This window comes from Tetrao urogallus, assembly GCF_951394365.1.
Source record: "Tetrao urogallus genome assembly, chromosome: 1".
NCBI lineage: Eukaryota > Metazoa > Chordata > Aves > Galliformes > Phasianidae > Tetrao > Tetrao urogallus.
The window spans coordinates 14,014,588-14,037,095 of record NC_136813.1 but is presented as its reverse complement, the minus strand read 5'-3'; the positions used below and the strand labels follow the sequence as shown (position 1 = coordinate 14,037,095).

At 37.5% G+C, this 22,508-nt stretch overlaps 1 protein-coding gene across 1 annotated transcript in view; it reads right to left on the bottom strand.

Moving 5' to 3' along the window:
• Positions 1–22,508, bottom strand: part of DYNC2H1 (dynein cytoplasmic 2 heavy chain 1) — a gene marked incomplete at both ends in the record, with an annotated part of 141,740 nt that overhangs the window by 4,192 nt on the left and 115,040 nt on the right. The window contains 3 exons of the mRNA XM_079536134.1: positions 3,550–3,666; positions 8,532–8,613; positions 8,923–9,032. Coding sequence (XP_079392260.1) covers positions 3,550–3,666; positions 8,532–8,613; positions 8,923–9,032 — 309 coding nt within the window. The remainder of the gene's footprint in view (positions 1–3,549; positions 3,667–8,531; positions 8,614–8,922; positions 9,033–22,508) is intronic.

The following is a 22,508-nucleotide window of genomic DNA, read 5'->3' as shown; positions in this document are numbered from 1 at the left end:
TGTCCCCCAAGGGTCTGTCTTGGGACCGGTGCTCTTTAACATCTTTATCAATGACATCGATGAGGGAATTGAGTGCACCCTCAGCAAGTTTGCTGACGACACCAAGCTGAGTGGTGCGGTTGATACGGTGGAAGGAAGGGATGCCATTCAGAGGGACCTCGACAGGCTGGAAAGCTGGGCTCGGGTGAACCTAATGAGGTTCAACACGGCAAAGTGCAAGGTTTTGCATTTGGGCCGGAAGAACCCCAGGCACCCGTACAAGCTGGGAGGAGTGGTCCTTGAGAGCAGCTCGGCAGAGAAGGACCTGGGGGTCCTGATGGACGAGAGACTCAACATGAGCCAGCAGTGCGCTCTGGCAGCTCGAAAGGCAAATGGGATCCTGGGCTCCATCAGGAGAGGGGTGGTCAGCAGGGACAGGGAAGTGATTGTCCCTCTCTACTCGGCTCTTGTGAGGCCCCATCTGGAGTACTGTGTCCAGGTGTGGAGCCCTCAGTACAAGAAAGACATGGAGATTTTGGAAAGGGTCCAGAGGAGGGCGACTAAGATGATCAGGGGGCTAGAGCACCTCCCCTATGAGGACAGGCTGAGGGAGTTGGGCTTGTTCAGCCTGGAGAAGAGAAGGCTGCGGGGCGACCTCATTGCAGCCTATCAATACCTGAAGGGAACCTACACCCAGGAGGGGAGTAAACTCTTCATAAGGGCTGACAATAGCAGGACTAGGGGAAATGGATCCAAGTTGAAGGAGGGAAGATTTAGGTTGGATGTTAGGGGGAAGTTCTTTACGAGGAGAGTGGTTAGGCCCTGGAACGGGCTGCCCAGGGAGGTTGTGGATGCCCCGTCCTTGGACGTGTTCAAGGCCAGGTTGGACGGGGTCCTGGGCAACCTGATCTAAATGTGTATGTTTGGTGGCCCTGCTAGGCAGGGGGGTTGGAACTACATGATCCTTGAGGTCCCTTCCAACCCGGGTGATTCTGTGATTCTGTGATTCTGTGATTCTGTGAAGTTTGTAAAGAGAACTCAGCTGATCTCAGGAGGATTATACTGAACACATTCGTCACTTGGGCACTTGGAGGAAGACAAAAATGCTGGCAAATTTGAGAGTAAAACATCAACCAAAGCTCTTCAAGTACAGCCAAAGATGGGAAGCCCAAAGTAGGCAAATTTGCCTTCACAGACCTATTTGTACACCTTTTTTTTTGTGTGTGTGTAGAAATAGCTGTTCACACAGTTCTCAATCCCACTGATGTTTTACAGAATCACATTATTCGAGGGTTAAAATCATTCTGTTAAGAGTCTTTTTGAACCACAAATCTTTATGATCTTCCCTTACACACATTCCATTTGTCTTTGTCTCCTCTGCCTCACACATAGTTCTACCTCCTTCAGCAATACCCTTTAGAGTTTAGAATTATCCCATGAATTAGAACCAGAAAGTGCTTTCACAATTTAGTAAGTACTAAGTTAAGAGTTTAAAACACTCCATTTTGAGACTTTTGAGCATTGTTAAAGGAAAATGCTGCAGAGAGTACATTTTATTTGTTTTGGTTGAAATGACCTAAAGCAGTTGCATTATAAACATACAGATTTTTTTTTCACTAGATTTTATAAGAGATATTTGTGTGGGGAAAAGATCATAAATTCAACCCCAAATAATTATTACATAATATTCTACTTCACACACTATTCTCCTACAGAGAAGATAATGAGATCAGGGAAAGTGCTGAATATCTCAGATCTACCTTGGCTTCTGTTTGAAAACATGGTGTTTGATCATGGTCAATTTTCGACAGTGAAGCCTAAAGTATAACAGCTGAAGGGCAGGGAAGTCAGAAACTCTTTCCCTTCCTATTCATTTGAAGTATAGAACACATTGGAAACGTTTTAATTCACTGATTATTGAACTATCGCACGCTTGCACAGAGAAATCGCGCTGCTGACATTACAGAATATCTTTGAAGTTTAAAGAATACAAACTGTCATTCAGAACTTTAATCATCTGCTTTATCTTGAAAAGAAGTTAAATGCTTTTTTCAAAAAAAAAGATAGGCTCACTTCTAATCCTTACCTTCAGTGTGCAAAAGATAAACATTTGGTGGAACCATTTAAAATAAATTGATGCTTTTTCCCTCCCATCACTGAGTTCATATATCAAGAAGTGTGAAAATTTTTTATTTATTCCGTCTACCAACTTTTGAGCAAATTAGAAATCTGTTTCTTTCTCTGAAGCCTACAGACATTTGTAAAGTACCAAAGAAAGGACATATCTATCACTGATCAATAGATTTTGGTGTTGTTGTTTTTTTTTTCCAGTTTCTAGTATCTTCTTTCACATCAAAGCTGGAAGCAGTAATACAGATGCTGGCTAGTTACCTACTTGTCTGTCTAAATCTAGACCATTATACTTCCAATGCTGTACTATAACATAATGATTTGTTTACAGAGCTAGAAATAACATTGAGAACGAAAAAAATTTTGGGATACAGTACTGTGTTAGCAGTGGAGCTCCTTTGGTAGTATCTATCATAAGACATTATAAACTTCATCATCACCATAATTTATTATAATTACTAAAAAATTCTAACTGAGAAGTCAACTACTTGAGTCCGGTGAACTTTGTTCTTTAACATTCTTCTAATCAAACCCAATCTTCTTATCTAACAAAATTCATCCTAGCTACTACCTGATGGGATGAACTTCCTGAAATGCCTACCTTTCACTGAGACCAGAGAAGGAGCTAAAATAACAAAATATACTGGGCAATTAAATGTTAGATAGCAGTTGCATTGTGGAATCTCCTCCTTGGACAGCTTTTAGAGGCACCTGGACGTGGCCCTGGGCACCCTGCTCTGGTTGTCCCTGCTGGGACAGCGGATGGGCCAGACGGACCCAGGAGTTCCATCCAATCTCAGCTACGCTATGGTTCTGTAAATTCAGATGCAATTAATTCTACAAGCTTTCTAAAACTTTCCTATCATGTAAGTGTATGAATTTGTAATGCCAGATATCCTTGAAGAAGTTCCGTGTAACTTTTTCATTTACTTTTCAGGCATTGCTATTATAATTGGAGAGTGAAAGCAGTAACTGTTTTTACTGTTTGAATTACTTCATCTTACGCACTTCCCCAAGTTTTGGGGAAAGGTTTTCTTTCCTTACAGATAACACCATGTTATCTGTCTTTTTATTGCTGTTACATTTTCACTTATTGTTTAAAATGTAAGAAAAATACGCTCTAGGAATGAACTCCCAAACTCAAGTACACACTTAGGAAATACATTTTTGGAAATACTTACATTATTTTAAAAGGGAAGAAAAAAATTATGACTGAAATAAAGCCCTAGTCTTAATTTAAACAATAAAAAAGAACAGATCCACAAGGTGATAGGTGGTAAATAGGTTATTTTGTTTTACACACAATAATGTTTTACTATTAAAGATTAAAAAAAAAAAGAAGGAAAAAGCAAGTCAGCAACATCATACTGAAGAGCTACAACATAGATAAAAAAGCAAATTATGGGTCTTGCAAGTTTAAAGCTTTTAATAATTTAGTACCTGTGGAATCCAGGCCATGTAACAAGGGAGAACAGATGACACGCTGGGAGAGTCATGCAGATTTTCTGAAAGTCTATTTCCATCAAAACTGCAGCCTTCCAGTAGTAAGCCAGTGATCTGCCATGGAAATACACAATATCGAAACGTGTGTTAAAGACTTGAAATGCTAGCAATAATTATATTAGACTTTGTTAAACAACGATCCTTTTTACTGTCACCAAGTTTTTAAGTAACAGGAAGCTAACTGCTGCAATGCCATATGTGAAAATAGCAAACAGGATTTAAAAGCACGACTTGAGCCATACTTCTGTGTCATCTTCCTTTGATTTGGATGCACAACTTTCAAAATGCTAGAGAAAAATACCTGTAAATGTCTTCACTTAGGAAACTCCAGTTGTCTGGCATTAGATTAATGGAAAGATGATAGAAACAGCCAAGTTCACAATTATTACAACGTCAAGAAAATGAAAATAACTATCCCTGAAATAAGCATATATTTCTGCCTGGAAGTCTGAGCATAGCTTTCAAAGAACTGAATTCACAATTACACAGATTATGGATAGGCAAATATAAATTATACTGAAATAATATGAGAGAAAATATTTAACACAAGATTTCTTAGTTAAGGTACTGATTGGAAAAAATAAGAAAGAACCACATACATATTTATATAAATAACTTCACAATGCTTTAAAATTCAACACATTAAGTGCTTACTTTTAATAAACCAGTACTGTCAGCCTCTGAAAAATACATTTTTTATTATTTCTTTTAATTGAAGTCCCAAATAACTTAACAACAGTGATATCTACCTTGTACTTCTTCCACAAGAAAAATTCAGTATCTGCTGATTTTGCCAGTTCAAATAATAATGGTTTGCCAGTAAAAATGATAATAGTAGTCAGTATGGCCTGCTGAAGTGGTAAATTTAATTTTAGTAATAATAAAATTTAACTCCATAATAACTTTCATACAGCTTTTCATAAGGCAAACTCTAAAACTGGAGCACACGTCTAATGGAAGAATGTGAAAATCATCTACCTGCTTTACTATCATATGAAGCCCTGTATTAACTATAACAAATTGAGGCAGGGGTTGATGAAAAACAAAATCACTAAGTGGTACTGGAACTAGGAAATGTTGGAAAATGCTATTGGAAACTGGGTGAGTAACTGCATAACCAAAACATCAGACAAAAAATGAAGAGAACTACCATTTTCTAATCCATTCTTAATGGATTCTTAACCATAACTTACGTACATTCCAGTACCACCTCATCTGATTTGCACAGATAAAATATATGAAGAAAATACCACAAAAGGCATAAAAGGAACAAAGCTTATTAATGATCACACTGATGCTTTGCCACAGACTTCCTTCTGCTCCCCACTGTTAACCTTGATACTTAAGGCTTCACTTCACTATACACACAGGTCCTATCACACGCACTTCATCCCACCACATTTCTGACTGCCTTTAAAGCTCTTGTTTATCCCTGTCATAAGAGTATTAGAAAGATTCCTATCTTGTTTTTCCTTCTGCTCTTTCTGCTTTCTGCAGGCAGTTTTGTTATGGAGTTGGGTGTTTGGAACAGTAATTGAGGAAAGACTGGTCTGACAAAGAGCTTTTAAAATTTATTGCTGTATGTTGAAAGGTCCGCCCAACCCGAATGTCTCTAAAAGACAGTTCTATGAAAGTGGGTCACCTATTGAAAAATCTCTTTCTACAGCACATAAGTTTTTTCTTTTGATATTGGTAGTTCCTTTGACACTGTAGTTATGTAAAATAAAATCAACTGAACTGGAAAATGTCAACCAATCACAGGATCTCCTTTGAAGATGAAGACCAAAACTTTGACTTTGATTCAATATTAATAGCCACTGAAAAATATATACTACTGGAACAATGCATTTTCAGACACTGGTTGGCTAAGTACACCCATGGTTGTGTTCTCTTTTCTATGATAAACGTTGTAGAGAAATTACAACTACTATGAATTACATATTACATGGATTTCACTGTATCTGTATAGCGCATGTAGTATCTTTTGCAACTCAGGTCACAGTACTGGCTGGAGCATCAGTTCTTACGAAGAGAAAACATTTGCAATTTCATGTCTGTTTGTACTAGGTTTACTTTCAAATTGAACTGTTGTTACACGATACAGACGATGACTCTTTAAAATACATTTGTTGAAAGTGTGCTGACATCAAGGTCCAAAGTATCTGTTTCCAAATTTTCAAATTCTCCACAGTTAATTTTTCCTTGCTATTTAATGCCAGTTTCCCACGAAATTAATTATACATATACACTTCACTACCACCACAGGCTTTCATCATTAAATTATTAATATTCCACAATGCAAGTATACTGTGTTAAAAAAAAATAAATCTTATAATAGTATTTCAGTCAATTACAAAAAGCACACATTTGATATTAATGTTGATGTCATGCATTTGAATACAATATTCTTGCAGCACATTTTTTCTTTATTTATATTAACCTCTATCCAAGCTCATAGCATTTACTACCTTACAGTGTTTCTTCTTTACTTTCATTCTTTTTCACGACAATGGAAAATGAGATTCTAGTATCAAAAGCAAAGAATACCTGATTTTGTATGACGAGCAACCAGTGCACACAGCAAATAAGAGAAGTATTTGCACATCAAAGGATGCACAGATGTGCATTTTCAGTACCTTTTGTTAAAGCAACACCAAGTGATGTTAAATTTTATACAGCTGATTCTAAATCAAATATTCATCACATGGAAGGATCTACTCTGCATCATGCCTCTAAACTACAGTCTGAATTAAAACTGATAATTCAACATCAGGTTTGATATTCATCCATGTTAAGGCATTTTCTTGGCCTGACTGACCATTCCTCCGTAGTTGTAGTCCTAGCACTTCTTACTGGGTTTGGCATACAAAATTCCTCCCAAATGTCTACCATTACTTCCAGTCGTCTGAAATGTTCAACACAGTTTTTGCTTGTTTCCCTGGACTTAGAAGTCTTGGGTGAATCTAGAACATCAGAACTTGTGATTTGCAAGCTCACAGACAGAACACAGGGACACAACTCCCTGAAAGTTCCTTGGTTTATTTATTGTTAAGTTGTAGACTCCCATTTGCCTCTTACCAAATGAGGCAAACAACTCTTACTAGAATATCCAGACTGATTAATTTCCTAAATGATATTTGCCATCGCCAACAGGAGCTAATTTAACAAAATTCAAAAGACTATACTGGACAAAGGTCAGGTTAGATAATTACAGGGTCGTTTTTTTTTTTTCTGGTATCTTAATATTTCAGAAATATGAAATTCTCATCCACTCTCTATTAGTAATTTTGGATAGTGTCAGAAGCTGACCTAGGACACTGTTATTTCCTGCAGTCTTGTGTCTGCCTGCATTATCAGACTAAAGAAGGAGTCCTGCCACCTGCTTTCTGTGCTGAACACAGCTTATTGAACATTAATATCATGGGAACAACATTCACTGGAATCAGAACTTGTTTTGTGAATTCTCTACAAATTTAAGCATAAGACAGATGCAAAAAGATTCAGATTCAGTCAAAATCACATTACCACCTGCAGTATTAAGAAGCTAAACTAAAATATTCGAGTACTCTGTCTTGCTCCCTAGACAATGAGTAGTGAGTTTATAGCTGCTGGCTGTAGCCCTAGCATCTATTAACAAATTGTTGTGTCTTTGTCATATCTAAAACGAATCCTATTATAGATCACTTAGTCCCTAAAAATCTCATTTTGAGGTTAGTGTTTCTAAGAGATGGCCTTATATACGTATATCTTCTTTCTATAAGCCACAAGTCTTTTAATGACCTTCTGGACAACGGCTAGGTATTACCTAATGAAACGGCACCTTCTATTTTACCTAAGAGGCAGATTAAAGTAATGGAAGAAGAAGAATTTGAAATTTGAAATTTAAATCAGCACTCTGTAGGTTTTTTTGCACTTTTATACAATTAACCAGCATTTCTATTTCCAACACTATAGTTATAGTTCACTCTTCCAGAAAGTTTGTGGACAGGTAACCTGGACATCTCAGCAAAATTCTATGATAACTACAACATTTTTTATCACAGAAACTCAAGAATCATAGAATCATAGAATCATAGAATCACTAAGGTTGGAAAAGACCTAAAAGATCACCCAGTCCAACCGTTCACCTATTCCCAATAGCTCCTACTAAACCATGTCCCTCAACGCAACATCCAGTCTTTCCTTGAACACCCCCAGGGTCGGTGATTCCACCACCTCCCTGGGCAGTCCATTCCAGTGCCTGACCACCCTTTCTGAAAAGTAATACTTCCTCATGTCCAGCCTGAATTTCCCCTGCCGTAGCTTGAAACCATTCCCCCTGGTCCTATCACTAATGACACGAGAGAAGAGGCCGACCCCCAGCTCACTACAACCTCCCTTCAGGAAGTTATAGAGAGCAATAAGGTCTCCCCTGAGCCTCCTCTTCTCCAGGCTGAACATTCCCAGCTCCTTCAGCCTCTCCTCATATGGCCTGTGCTCCAGACCCCTCACCAGCTTTGTTGCCCTTCTTTGAACACGCTCCAGGGCCTCAATATCTTTCTTGCAGTGAGGGGCCCAAAACTGGACACAGTACTCGAGGTGCGGCCTGACGAGTGCTGAATATAGGGGAACAATCACCTCTCTGCTCCTGCTTGCAACACTGTTTCTGATGCAAGCCAGGATGCCATTGGCCTTCTTGGCCACCTGGGCACACTGTCGGCTCATGTTCAGCCGAGCATCAATCAATACCCCCAGGTCCATTTCCTCTACGCAGTCCTCCAGCCACACCGCCCCAAGCCTGTAGCGTCGCCTGGGGTTGTTGTGGCCGAAGTGCAGGACCCGGCATTTGGCCTTGTTGAAACTCATCCCATTGGCTCCAGCCCAGCTCTCCAGCCTGTCCAGATCAAAGAAGAACAGACAAATACTTCTAAACACAGTACCTTAACTTGGAGTTTGCCTTCCTGTATTCGTCCTTTCCATGATGCTGTAAATTTAAGGCTGTCCACTGAACAGCTCATTACTCTGCAAGGGAAACACACATTCTTAGAGACATATAACAACAATAAAAGAAATGTAAACCCTAAAACAATGTAAATCAATGCGTATCCTATCACAGTAAGTCTTACCTTGAAGAAAAACACATTATTAATTTTATCTTTTTTTTTTTAACATCAGTATTCAAACAAGTAGTTTGTAACTATTCTACTTCAGCACAAATAATAAAAACGAGATGACTCCTGACGATAACTGACATATTTGTTGGTTCATCTTTACAAACAGAGAATAATAGCACATTAACACACATAAATAGGAAGACTATTTTTCACTTACCTTGCAGTCTCCTGGCGTAAGGCATTGAGAAATGCATCTGGATGAAATAGCTCTGAAAGGTCCAGGGTGTCTGACAGTAGTTTCTGCTTCTCTGCTTTTTCTACCCAATTCTGAAAGAGGAAAAAAAAGAGGAAAAATGAATCCTGAAGTTACTGTCTGATTTTTCAACATTTTAAGTTGATGTGGATTTGTCAATACATACAATTGATGAATAAAGATTGTATAAATAGACTGCAATCTCAAAGTTGAATATTAATTTCAATTACTTCACACTGGCAAACAGAAAGTCAACACGATTTAAAAGCAAGCAAGCCAGCAGTTTATGTGTAATGTGACTCACTCATCTAAACAAACAAGCTTTTGTTCCACTCCTTGCATACTGCAGCTCACTTTGTAGGATGAAGCTCATACCAAATTCCTAATGCTCTTCTGAAACCCTATTCCATCTTCACAAAAACGAAATTTCATGTTTTCTTTGTCAAAATGGTTAGCAACATAGCCTTTGCTTTGCTGAATTCAGACAAATAACTGAATTTTGTTCAAGTAAGGTTTAAGACAAATTCACAGAATTTCTGATTCAGAAATTTAGATTTCTGATCTAAAAACTGACCTCTTTTAGAGCTGAGAGAACAAAAATTATAGGAGTGGAGGGAATAATTATACTCATTTATTCTGTTGTCCCAACCTACTTTTTCTCATGTGAAGCCTGCCTCTATGAGCAGCATACCTGGAACTTCCTATTGACACAATGCATTATCTGCCATCAAGAGAAGAGATAAGCACATTGCAGCTTGCTTTCCAATCTTGATAAACCATGTGTAGTAAGTAAAGAAACATGCAAAACTAATTCCTACTTTTTTCTATCACTTATCCAGGATGCACTCTGTATTCCCAAAAGTCTCGTACTAATCTATTAATTTCAAAACTGAAGAAGCAATGGTTGCTACACTCTTTTTTGAAGCCTTCTTTTAGACCAAGTGGGACATTGAAGATCTACTCTTATTTTAGACAGATCTAAAATTATTTCGCAAATCCAGAAAGTTGGAGGAATGTCAACAGCTCGCTATTCATTAATGACTGTCTGCTCGTCAGGGTGAACTACATGCCTGTCTCTCATGTGAAAGAACATGCAAGGTGTCTCTGAATTTGCATTAAGGGCATGTTATCTGTCCACTCCTGTGTGAATGCAAAAAAGAAGATGGCCTAAAAAAATACCAAAGTACAAATCATTACATTTCAGTACAAAGTACAAATCATTACATTTCAGCTTGATGAGTATTATTTTAAAATATTAGTTCACTCACATAAAGCACCCACCAGGCATCAGTACTTCATTTTAAAAGTACATTAGTGTATTCTTTGTCATGCTGATTATCTAATTTCATAGAAACATCTCAGAGTGAAAAAGGAAAAATAAAAATCCACAAGACAAGTAAATATCACATCTCTTTTTTTGCGTGTTTTTTTTTGCTGTTGAGGGGCGGTTTTCCTCATCAACGTGTCAAATACATCTCCATAATGCTTCCACCATGCACAAAAACTGAATCAGTGACCTTTTTTGTCTGTCACATCACAGACTATGAGCCCTCAACCCAAATGATAATGAATTAGTTAGAAGATTTTCACTTCCCATTTTCATTAACTAAATGTACACAGTTATTGTGTGCCTTGTCTGCCTGAATTTTTAATGACTTTGCATAACAACAATATTTGCAATCTGCAATCAGGTTAGGGCAGATTTTGTAAATTGTTTTGTATAATACAAGTAGACACAAACATCTCAACTTGCAGCTAATGTAATCATTCTACTGCTGTCATCAAATAAACTTTTAATGTAATTGCTAAAGAGAACCACCGTCAGGAACATAGATGCTTCTGTTCCATCCAATTAAAAGATCAGTGTGGGTGATATTAATTCTAAGCTCATATAATTAAATTGCATTAGGAAACACAATAGCAAAAACTTTCATTAGATCACAAAAGCAAAGTTTGTAATTGCTACTTGTATTGGTCTAAATAAAGCAGAAGACATAACTCATTTGCGCTGCTTAATAAACGTTTAGGTTTTATATGTTTAAATACTGAAGATTTAAACGTTGCAGGATGACTTCTGCAACCTCACATAGCCCCTCACCCTCCCCCTTCCAAATGAGACAGAAAAGAGAATCAGAAGGGTAAAAGTGAGAAAAGTAGTGGGCTGAGTGAGAGAAAGGCATTTTAACAGGTAAAGCAAAAGCTGCCTATGCAGGCAGAGCAAAGTAAGGCATTCATTCACTACTTCCCATCAGTAGGCAGATGTTCAGTCATTTCTAGCAAAGTAGGGCTCATCACACTTAACAGTTACTTCAGAAAATAAACACTGCAACTCTGAATGTTATTTGAATATATATGAATGTATACTCTGACTGTATATATGAATGTAACTCCAATGACCATTCTTTCCTCCAGCTTTTATTGAGGAGCACAATATCATATGGTATGGTCAGTGTGGGCCAGCTGTCCCAGCTCTTTTCCCATCCCATCTACTCACTGGCAGGGCAGCATGAGAAGGAAAAAAGTCCTTGACTCTGAGTAATCACTGCTCAGCAACAACTAAGGGACCGGTGTGTTATCATTGTTTTCATCATAAATCTGAAACACAGCACTGTATCAGCTTCTACTACAAAGAAAATGGACTCTATATGAGCCCCAAACAGTGCAAAACACAATAAAAAATGATAATAAAATATATTTTAAAATAGAAGTGTAAAAAATGAAGTTATTCTTTCCATCCTATATCATCACATGACAGCATGTTAGTCAGTGCTACGGTCTCAACAAATGACAACACTCCTAAATGGATCATTTGTTACTAGTGCTTCCCCCACCACTGCCCTTGATGCCTAGGAAAGGTCATGTCTGGAAGCGGAGGAACCTCAGGCTGAGCTGTGGAAAGACTGATGTTTCTTGAAAAGGAGAAATCTTTCAACAGATTAGCTGTGAATCTTCATTTCCCACTCCGACCCTAACTTCAATAAAAGTACACATTGACTTCATTTGTCAAGACGATGCAAAGTTGTTTGACTTATTGATCTTAGATGGCCATGCAGCATTTCAGTCTGAAGTGACTTCTTCCACCACTAGCTTACTAGAAACCTTTCTCTTTCCAGGTAGGCCAAAAAAATCCATGCATTTGTCACTTGCCATCTGGATTACAATGACAGGACTACCAAAAGCACTAAGATGGTGTAATATCTAGCTAATCATCCCCTTGTGGGTCAGGTCAGCAGCCTGATCAGTGTTCTCCCAGCTACCTCCTCACTCCCACCATTACACACAGCCCTTGGTGTGTTTGCTGCAACACAGAGTGAGGTTTACATCTTCAAAACAACTAATAGCCAAGATCTAAATTCACTAAGAACAGTTTCCAGCATATTATTAACAGCACAGCTTTAGTTCCCTGTGTTAGTTATGACAGTTAATGATTGCTGGGAAAATGTATATGAAAGTTGAAATCACAGCAATATTGATAAACAGCATTTAGCTGTGAAACAAAATTAAATGAATCCTCAGTCTGAAGATTTTAACCCTGAAAATCATTTACATATACAAAAAGGTTTTTAATATATTTTTTTTAACCCTTATTACTTAATATTTCCAGAGTGTTTCACAGAATATTTACTGCTTAGTTAAAGTTATAAATTTAAATTTGAACGGTCCCTGGTAGATTAACATAGCATTAGATGCTTGTAAGTACCTAATCAGCGATATCCAAAAAACTTTGTACAGCAATTCCTAGCAGAATATTTCAATGCTTTAATAAGGTGAGTTTCTACTTTGTATAATGAAACAATCTTTTTCCCACAATAAATCTGAAAGTATAGTCTCAGATGGTTTAAATATTTTTTTTTTTCATGTATCTTAACATCCATGAAGCATCTATTCCGTTCTGAAGAAGAAGCTTTCTTTATCTTTTATAATCCCAAAGCAAACTGAGCACCTCATATCGAACAGTGGAAAGAATAAAGAGGCTGCCAGATTTTCCTGCTATCATTTATACAATTTTAGGCTGATCACAGAACTCCTCTACAATGTACCAAGTACTTTTCCTTCACCGGTTTTAATTCATCCTGATTATATTCTCTTCTATAATGTTTTTCCCTTGTTACAATCCCAGAAGAAATCTTTTATTGAAATAACAAATCATTTAAATCACTACAGAAATTGTTTCACTTTTGCGTATAGGCATAAAATTGTATCCAGTATGATATGAATATGCATAGCCAGAAAACATATGTAGTACAGTTCTGTCTTTACACTAATTTCAGAGGCATTCGAAGTTACTAGAGAAAAGAACAGAAAAGGCTGACAGCAAATGATGGCGAGTAACAAACACTGATAGGAGAGGAAGTATTCAGTCGACCACCACAAGGGTACTCTGCAGTACCTGGTGGAAAACATCAGCTTAAGTAACTGTGTTACACTGCAAGGAAATGACAGAGGTATTCATTATGGCACTGAGTGCAGACGGCGGGAAAGTGTGGTCACTCAGGAGTGACTGGCATAAAGCAAATTGCTCCCTCTGGGCAATTTTTTCCTGTGAAAACTCTTGAGCTATTGCAGTTACTCTATATAAAATGAACATGAATACTGCCATATTTCACATAGTATGATATGGGTACATACTATCTTTTAAATGGTAAATGCAAAGGTTTAGAGTCGCAGTTTATTTTTCATTTTGGATTTCGTTCTGTTATTTTAGAGTATACAAACAAAAACTGCTGCTTAGTGCTTTAAATATAATACTATTTCTTCATTTCAGTTCGATATGCCTCAGAAGTTCTGTATTTGTTTGGGGAGTCTGAATGTTAATGCAATGGCATGTTGTTAGAGCATACAAATTCTGAGTCCATTAGCATCAACTTGCTAGTTAACAATGTGCCAGAAGCGGTTGTGCACGAAGGCACAGCTGAGGGAAGCATTAACAAATCTGATTTCATTCTGGTTACTGCATTAATTCATTTTCATCAAAACAGTAACTGAACTTTTCTGAGTTGCTGGTTCCTACATTTAATAAGAATATCACAACGATGACTACATAAGAGCCGTAACAAAATTCTAACAAGCTGCTGATTAACATATCTCAAAAATATCTACTTTCAGTTATTTTCTTGACAATCACTGAACACAGATTATGGTCCTACTTCCAACTTCCACTGATAAGAAGTCGCCAGGCACAGAAAATAATGGTGTATAATATTTATTTACGGGTAACAGACGAGAGTGCTGACCCAAATCCTTGGACAAAGTGAGTTTGTCAATTCCATTGTGGACCTCTGGAGCAGGAATGCAGTTGCGATGAAGCTAGCAAGGCTGAACAAGGTAAAGAATACTCAGTATTCCAGGCACAATTAATGATGAAACAGTTTACTGCTGTGTGTTCCACTGTACCACCTTGAATGTTGTATTGTGGTAAAGGGAGCCGACATGGAACTGCTTCCTTTACTATGGTTCATTTTCTCTGGTGAACATCCCACGAGATACAGATTTTCAGTCAAACATATCCCTCACACTCCTTGTTCCTCTTCAGAGATAATGACCGCTTGTGCTGCAGTCATCAGTCAAAACCTAGGTTTGGGTTTTTTAGCTGTTTAGCAGTTTTCTGCTAACATCCTCTCTTGAGACTGCCAAAATTCAAAGAAAATCTCTCAACCATGCCTGCTTAACAGAACTCTCATCTATCAGCAACTATCAATCCTCATCCTAACTCTCATGTACGTATGCAAAGTTTATCAAACATACTAGAGCAATCTAATCAGACTTGCTTAACTGTACCGGATACATATCCCAAAAAAACATGACAGCCAAAAAACGAAGAACTCTACTTTTCTACAAGGAAGAAAGAAATCACAGAACAAACTCCAGCTGATGCAGCTACACTAGAACCAAGCAACTACATGACTGCCTGGTCCTGTCCTGGCACACAGAATCCAGGGACACACCATGTTGACTCATGCTAATACTACTTACACAGCACTGAGAGAGCGCTACAACTGCTCCGACTATCAAAATGTTTGTTCAACCAGGAATAACTTTGTGTAGACACAGAATTTATTTATTTATTTTAAATTGGTGTAATAAATGGCTATGAATAAATGTTTGTTTCTACACAGCATTCAGACTAAAGACAACTCAAGTAGAGCTTCCTATAGCATACAAAACTTTTGTTAAAGCCCGAAACTGATTTTTTTTGCTGATGTTCTGAGAAAACAGCTCATCATCAAGTCTGCAGGCTGAACAAGAGATCTTGTTCAGACACTGCCTCATTTATGGGCCAAGCCCCTTGGCATGCTTCTACCTTGTTCTTAGTCTTTTTAAGTTGGACATTACTGGAGTCCAGGGATGATGAAAGTATCTGTTAGTCTTAGCATGGACTGGATGAAGATGGCCCACAGAAAGGAAGATACTTTCAAGTCCTTACTGAGATGTTAACACTTTCCTACACACAGAGTAAGATTTTTTTTCCCATGTTAGCAAAGTGCAACAAAGACCTCACTAAGAGAATGCAGTGAAAGAGCAGCCTTTGACACTGCCTCCCCAGTATTCTCCTTGGGGAATCTGGCAGCCCATGGCCTAAACAGGTACACACTTTACTGGTTAAAGAACTAACTGGATGGCTGGGCCCAGAGTGAGAGTGGTGGTGAATGGAGTTAAACCCAGCTGGCGACCCATCATGAGTGATGTTCCCTAGGGGTTGGTATTGAGGCCTGTCCTGTTCAGCATCTTTATTGATGATCTGGATGAGGGCATTGAGTGCACCCTCAGTAAGTTTACAGATGACACCAAGATGGGAGGAAATGTTGATCTGCCTGAGGGTAGGAAGGCTCTACAGAGGGATCTGGACAGGCTGGGCTGAGGCCAACTGAGATGAAGCTCAACAAGACCGAGTGCCGGGTCCTGCACTTTGGCCACAATCCCAAGCAATGCTGCAGGCTTGGAGCACTGTGGCTAGAAGACTGTGTAGAAGAAACAGACCTGGGAGTGTCCAAGAAGCATTGGGATGTTGCTCAAAGGGACATAGCTTAGCAGGGAAATATCTGTGTTAAGTGGATAGTTGGACAGGATGATCCCAGAGGTCTTTTCCAACCTTGGTGATTTTATGGCATGATGCCACATTCAAGCCTGTTCTCACAAGTATCCTGGACAGACAGATGGAATAACCTAGGGAAAACATCTCACAGACTTTCCTAAGGAGCACACATTTGTCTGGTGTCTGACCACTCTTACCACCATTTCTTTTTTTCCTTTCAATTCAGTGGTTTTTTTCAGCATGTGTATGTTCTCTCTTGGCTGATCTTAGTGCCGCAAAGAAATGTAGCAAAATCTCAAACTTTCAGGGTGCATAACTAGACATTAAATATTTAACATTTATGAGAGAGATACTACAATACAGTGGTACAAACACAGTATATATTCATTAGAACAGATCTGACATTTGAAAAAATATATAAAGTTCTTAAATTAAAAATTCAGACTAGACTATCCATTTTACCCCATTTTACATTTTTTATCTTTTGCATCACAGTTTTGTCCATGATAAAGAAAGAATGAAAAATGAGTTATTTAAAATGAGGCAATCAACATCATAAATTTAAAAAAATTGAATACATACAGTTCATTTACATTTAGCACTGTGTGCGTTCATCTTTCTCTCCACATTCTGAAAATGCATCTTGGATCTTAAGGAGAAAGATCAGCGAATGATGTTTATTTTATTAGATTTAATAAAGTGTAAAACTACAGCATTAAATCATACACACATTAAACACATGACCCAGTTTCCACTCAGTTACGGAGTATGAAGAGTAACTTGCATCCATACATTAAAAAATAAACAAATCTGCCCAAAAAACCCCCCACAAATCAACAAATTGAACTGAGATTCAGAAAAATGATCATTTTAATTTTTTAGAATATGCACAGTAACAACTCGTTTCTTTTTTATGAACTATAAAAGTCTTTTTATGAGTGACTGCCTTCTGCTATCAATTTTCTACAATCATATAGATCATCAGCTCTTCAGCGGTATGATGAAGGATGCTGTTCAAACTTCTGCTTACAAGATAGTGTTTAATAATGAAAAAAATACCTACACTCATAAAACATGCTTAGAATTGAGAATGTAATCAACAGAGTTGAATTCTGTTGAAACAAATTACATTTCAAAAGATATAAGGCTGAAGTTTTTAGAAAAACCCATAACCTGTGGATGCCTCCCTTAGCAGAGGATCTAAATTTCATTGGAATTGAGCTTCAATAATTCACAATGAAACCAAACCGAATGCAGGTAAAGATAACTTTCCTTTCCCAATGCTGCATTTCAAAACCTGTTTTCCCCACACGTAAAACAAATTATTTTCCCAAATGAGGGATAATCCCTGTACACTCACATTACTTCCATTTAAAAATGCACAGCTTGCAGACTCAGTGTGGAAGTAAGACTTATTTCATTCAAAGAATAATGATTTCAATATTTTTTGAATGTAAAGCTTTCAACTAGTGCTTAAAGGAAAAAAAAAGGAAAAAGGAAAAAGGAACAACAACTTAAAGAATAAGGAATCCTTCCACCTCAGGCCCCTACACATGAACACAGTGTCCTGCTAAGTCACAAGAGGACATCAACTCTCTGAACATAAAAAAGGTTCACTTTCTGCTTTAGCTTCCTTGGAAAACAGACCATATTTCAGTGGACAACTCTCACTGACCTGTAATAGTCTGATATTTTTATTTTACAACATAGCCTTCAGAACTCCTCTTTGGACAGTGTATCTTTACAAGTTACTACTATTCTATACAGCCACTACTTAATCTAACTGAATAATTGATTAAAGGGGGATAGGATACAACAATAAATCTATTATATCTTCAAATTTGCCTTTTCCAGGAGGGAAAGAAAAGATCTAAATTTTTATTGTGCCCCTGTTCCCTACTTTTCCAAAGCAGATATCACTTAGATAAAAAAAAGTTATTTAAAGAATGAATCCTGGCTGATAAATTCTGTACAAAGTGAAATCATACCGCAATGAGATGGAAGCTGTGATAACTAATTAATGCTCAGGTTCTTAGATCATAGTAGTCTGTAGTTGTATTTTTGTTTTGATATTCTTGACAGAATTCTTCAGAATAAAATGGATTCTCTACAGCATTTTGAACTTTGATTTAAAATAATAGATTTAGAACAATATTTTTAGGAACCCTTGTGTTTAATTAAAATACTAAATCTGAAGTATTCTGCATTATACACATACCTGGACAAATACATATTAAAATAGAGTGATGGGAAGAGCAACAGTAAAGTGGGGAATGCAGCCAACATAATCCATCCAAATCAGCTACTCCTAAGATCACATGAGACATACCATCAAGATACTGCTCATGCTCCAAAATCCACTACGGCAATCTATCAAAAGAAACTGAAAAGCTATGCAAACTCTAAGGGGTACAAAGCTTTCCATGGAGTGCCAGAGTGGTTGAATATATAGCAAGATATTTAGGGGTAGTACCAAAGATTGGGAAAAGGGATGATTCAGAGTGGATCAGGGATGAACAAGAATGGCATCAGCAGAGTCTTTCCTGTCCTTTAAGTTCTGTTTTACTTATTTTCTGTTCACATGTGTTCCCTGTCTGGGGAGAGTGGGGAGAGGGAATCCTCTCACAAACCTTGTGCCATATCAGCCAGAGGTCTGGGCTGCCTGTTGCAGACTGAGGGATTGGAAACCAGACCAGTGGAGAGATCAAAAATCAGAGAATCATGGAGGGTGTTTTCCTTGAGCACTAAAAACCAAAGAAACACAATAGGGCTATTCGTGCTGCCAGCGTTCATGTAGCTGCCTGTGAAGGTACTTCTCTCTGTCAGGTTGCATGTCTGGCTGTGTCTGTGTGGAACATGTTTGCTGCTTATTCTGGAATTCAGCCTCAGCTTTGCAGGACGTGGAAAATGGGGACAAACACCAGCCTATAATCTCAGGGGACTCAGGAGGGAAGGAATCCACTACACCCTTCAGTCCACTGGATTATGTTTTCTTAAGTGAATGTTTAAAGGATTCTGCTATCCTTTGAAACATCCAGAACCACATGCTAGGGTTCCAGCTCAGTTACCTTTTTAAAGACATGGTCTCTCCTCACAATCAAAGTATTAAGAGAAATACTATTCATGTGCAATGAATTGCTGTTCAGCCATAGCTTTTCATTTTGAAGCAGTGTTTCCTTGCTTTCCCTTCTTTTACTTTTGCTTTGCTGTTATGACAACAGCTGTTCAAACAGGCCCACTTTTTTCTCTCCCTCACATTTTTCAGTAGGTCACATAAAATCTAAGGCATCCAGAACTGAAATGCAAGACTAGTATACACAATAAACAAATACATTATCAGACCAGTACACCACTGTGAACAGTGCAAAACTGTGCTATAGAAATGTCTGAGATAACAAATCACCTCAGAAAAGACAGATAGGTAAGGCACTACAATGCAGTCAAAAAATGCTGATAGCTGAAGACACTGATTCCATACATTTTAGCTTACAGCTGTAATATCTACACAAAGACCAACTGATAAGTTGAAAGATACAGTACAGTACACATTATAATCCTATTTTAGCTGTTTAGTAAATATTAGGTTCCTGTTTTTGTAAGATTTGGAAGACAGTAATGGATCCAATAATAACAAATACACCAAATAATGATTTCAAAATATCTTCCACTGGAAATCTCTGTATCAGTTGGAGTTTCAGAAAAGCCTCCAGGATGTTCACTTTAATCTTTTTCTTTTTTTAAACAAAGTAAGGCTTTCAAGGAAGCCTCTCCATACAGTGTCCCAAATCTTAATACAACACCATTCGATTCCAGTCACAAAGAAGTTGCTTTTATTTTCTGCACTGGCAGTAAATACTTTGACAAAGCAGCCTTTAATTAACAGCCTAAGTACAGGTCTACTGCATCCTTAGTAGAAGCAACCTTTCTTTACCTCTTTCAAGTTTCAATGTATTTTTTTTTTTTCCTCTTCAAGTACACAGAACCAAAGTTTCCCTAATGGTGAAGGTAGGAGTCATTATCTTACAGTGACAGAAGCAGAGGGAGGTACAATTAATGATGGAAAACACAATGGAGTTCATATAAAACTAAACCAATTAAAAAAAATAGGGCCTTCACTGCAATATAAGTTTGAAGATAATTTTCAGATGATGAGAATATCTATTTGCCTTTATTAAATCCCTGAGAAACCACAGACATATTCAATGAATTATAAAATGTATTTATAAAATAATAATGAAAAGTCAGAGGAAAATGAAAGCTAATTAAAAAATGATTAAGGTGAATCAAAATCTTTGTGTAACATGCATAAGATAAATTGGAATCACACTTAAGGAAAAAAGATGATTTAACTTAAGTGCATAATAAGATAGAATCCATGTTTTCCGGTAAAATTCATATTACAGTAAAAACAGAAAACGTGCTTCATTTGAGATTTGAGCAGAAGCTTGAGAAGCAGAACAGCCTGATCAAGAATTTCTTTAAACAAAATAGTATTATATATTTCACATCATAAATTTACATCAAAATAATAATAATCAATATAATAATAATCAAAAGTAATAATCATTATCTGATCATCTGTGACTGATTTCTGTTTTTGCTAACAACAAAAAACCCAACATAAGTTACAACCTAAGAACACAGTTAAATATCTATTGCAGAGGTCTGCTTTAATAAGCTGTCCCTCTTGGACAGTAAAATTTTTTCTACGTTGTAAACAATTCAATCATAAATCAAATGCATAACACTGTCAACAGTCTGAACAATGAAAACGGAAGATTTCTATCATGGTGATATAATGCAGCACATTTGTCAATAGTTAGCTGGAGTAATATATGGAAATTCTGGAAAGTTTTCTGAATTTGCTTGGTTAAAAACCATATATTACTGTTACTTAGCAGTAATTTCATCTGTTAACACTATTTCCACTTTGTATGGAAGGTGTACTCCAAAAGGAAGCCTGTACTCTAATCTTAAATTCTTATTTTAAGAAAACACAGAAGTAAGGAAATTCTTACAACCAAGTAATAGATAGAAGTCACCAACTGTTACTCTTGAAGATTATAAGCAAAGCTGACACACGGTAGGAGAAAACCATAAGTTATGCTTTTTATTAATGACTATAATAATGTCAAAAGACACAGGGAACAAAGCCCAACTCTAATAATATGACCAAATAACACCTGAATATGCATTATCACTTGCTACTATACATTTTCAGACTTGTTTGTTCATAGTTTGAGCCATTTCTGCAGTAGACAATTAAGTAAAATTAAGCACTAACCAAAATAAATGATTTGCATAACAAAAATCTTATGAATACTTCAGAAACTTCCATTGGGTAGTTTCTCTAGAAAAGTTTATGACTAGAAATCATGTTCCTCCTCAAATCTTCTTTCTGAATATAAATCAACACTAATGTTCACAGAAATATGTGTCATATACCACCAGACAAGACTGTCAAAAACAAATAATCTTTGTTTCATGTCTGGAGCCAACAGAAGACTGGTCACTTCTGAAAAAACTTTCTACATAAATTCAAAACACTACACTTGTGTCCTTCAATATTAATTTATAGTGGGCAGATAAATACATCACTTCTATCTCTCTGTCAATATAACTCTCCTGTCAATTCAAGTACTTTAACTAAAGATATTTCTACCTAAATGTAAATGTCTGGATGCTGAAATTGTAAGGGACCAGCTGTATCAGCTCATTGCTCCTAAATCCACAGTGCCTGATGGGATTCACCTCAGAATGCTGAAGGAATGAGCAGACTTTATATCTGGACACCTCTCAACAATTTACCAGAGGCTGTGGAAGTCTGGGGAGGTCCCCACTGACTGCAAGCTTGTGAGTTACACCCACTTGCAGAAAGGGCATAAGAGAAGACCTTGTTAGCATAAACTCAGTCTCTGAAGATGTTAAGGAGAAGATTGTCCTGGGGCACACTGAAAAGTGTTTAAATATAAAGCTATTGTAATGCAATACAATGGAAAGCATAACCAAGACAGAGTATCAAGGTACCAGGCTTCAGCGAGTGAGGATTTGCTCAAACACAACAGCCATAGGCACAGAAATAAGCTTCCCTTCAGAAGGCCTCAGGTATGCAGGATTCTCCAGGAGATACACTCATCTCCACTGTAACCTTTAAATAAGGTCAGGGAAGGGGTGGATCCTGGCTCTACCCATTCCATTCACTGCCCTGGGTTGGCCTGCCTTCCTACCACGTGCTCAAGCACTATTTTAAGGCATGACTTCACATTTCTACTACAACAGCCAACAAGGTTTCATCAAGGAAAAGTAATTTCATCTCCTACGGTAAGGTCACCTTCCTGGTAGATAAAGGGAAGGTAATGGATGTAATCTTCCTGGATTTTAGGAAGGTCTTTGATGCTGTCCTTCCTCATGGCATTCCTTTTGCACAAACTGTCCAACTGAACAAGTTTACATGACACTGGGTCATGAACTGGTTGAATAGCAGAGCTCAATGGATTGCAGTGAATGGGGCTATACC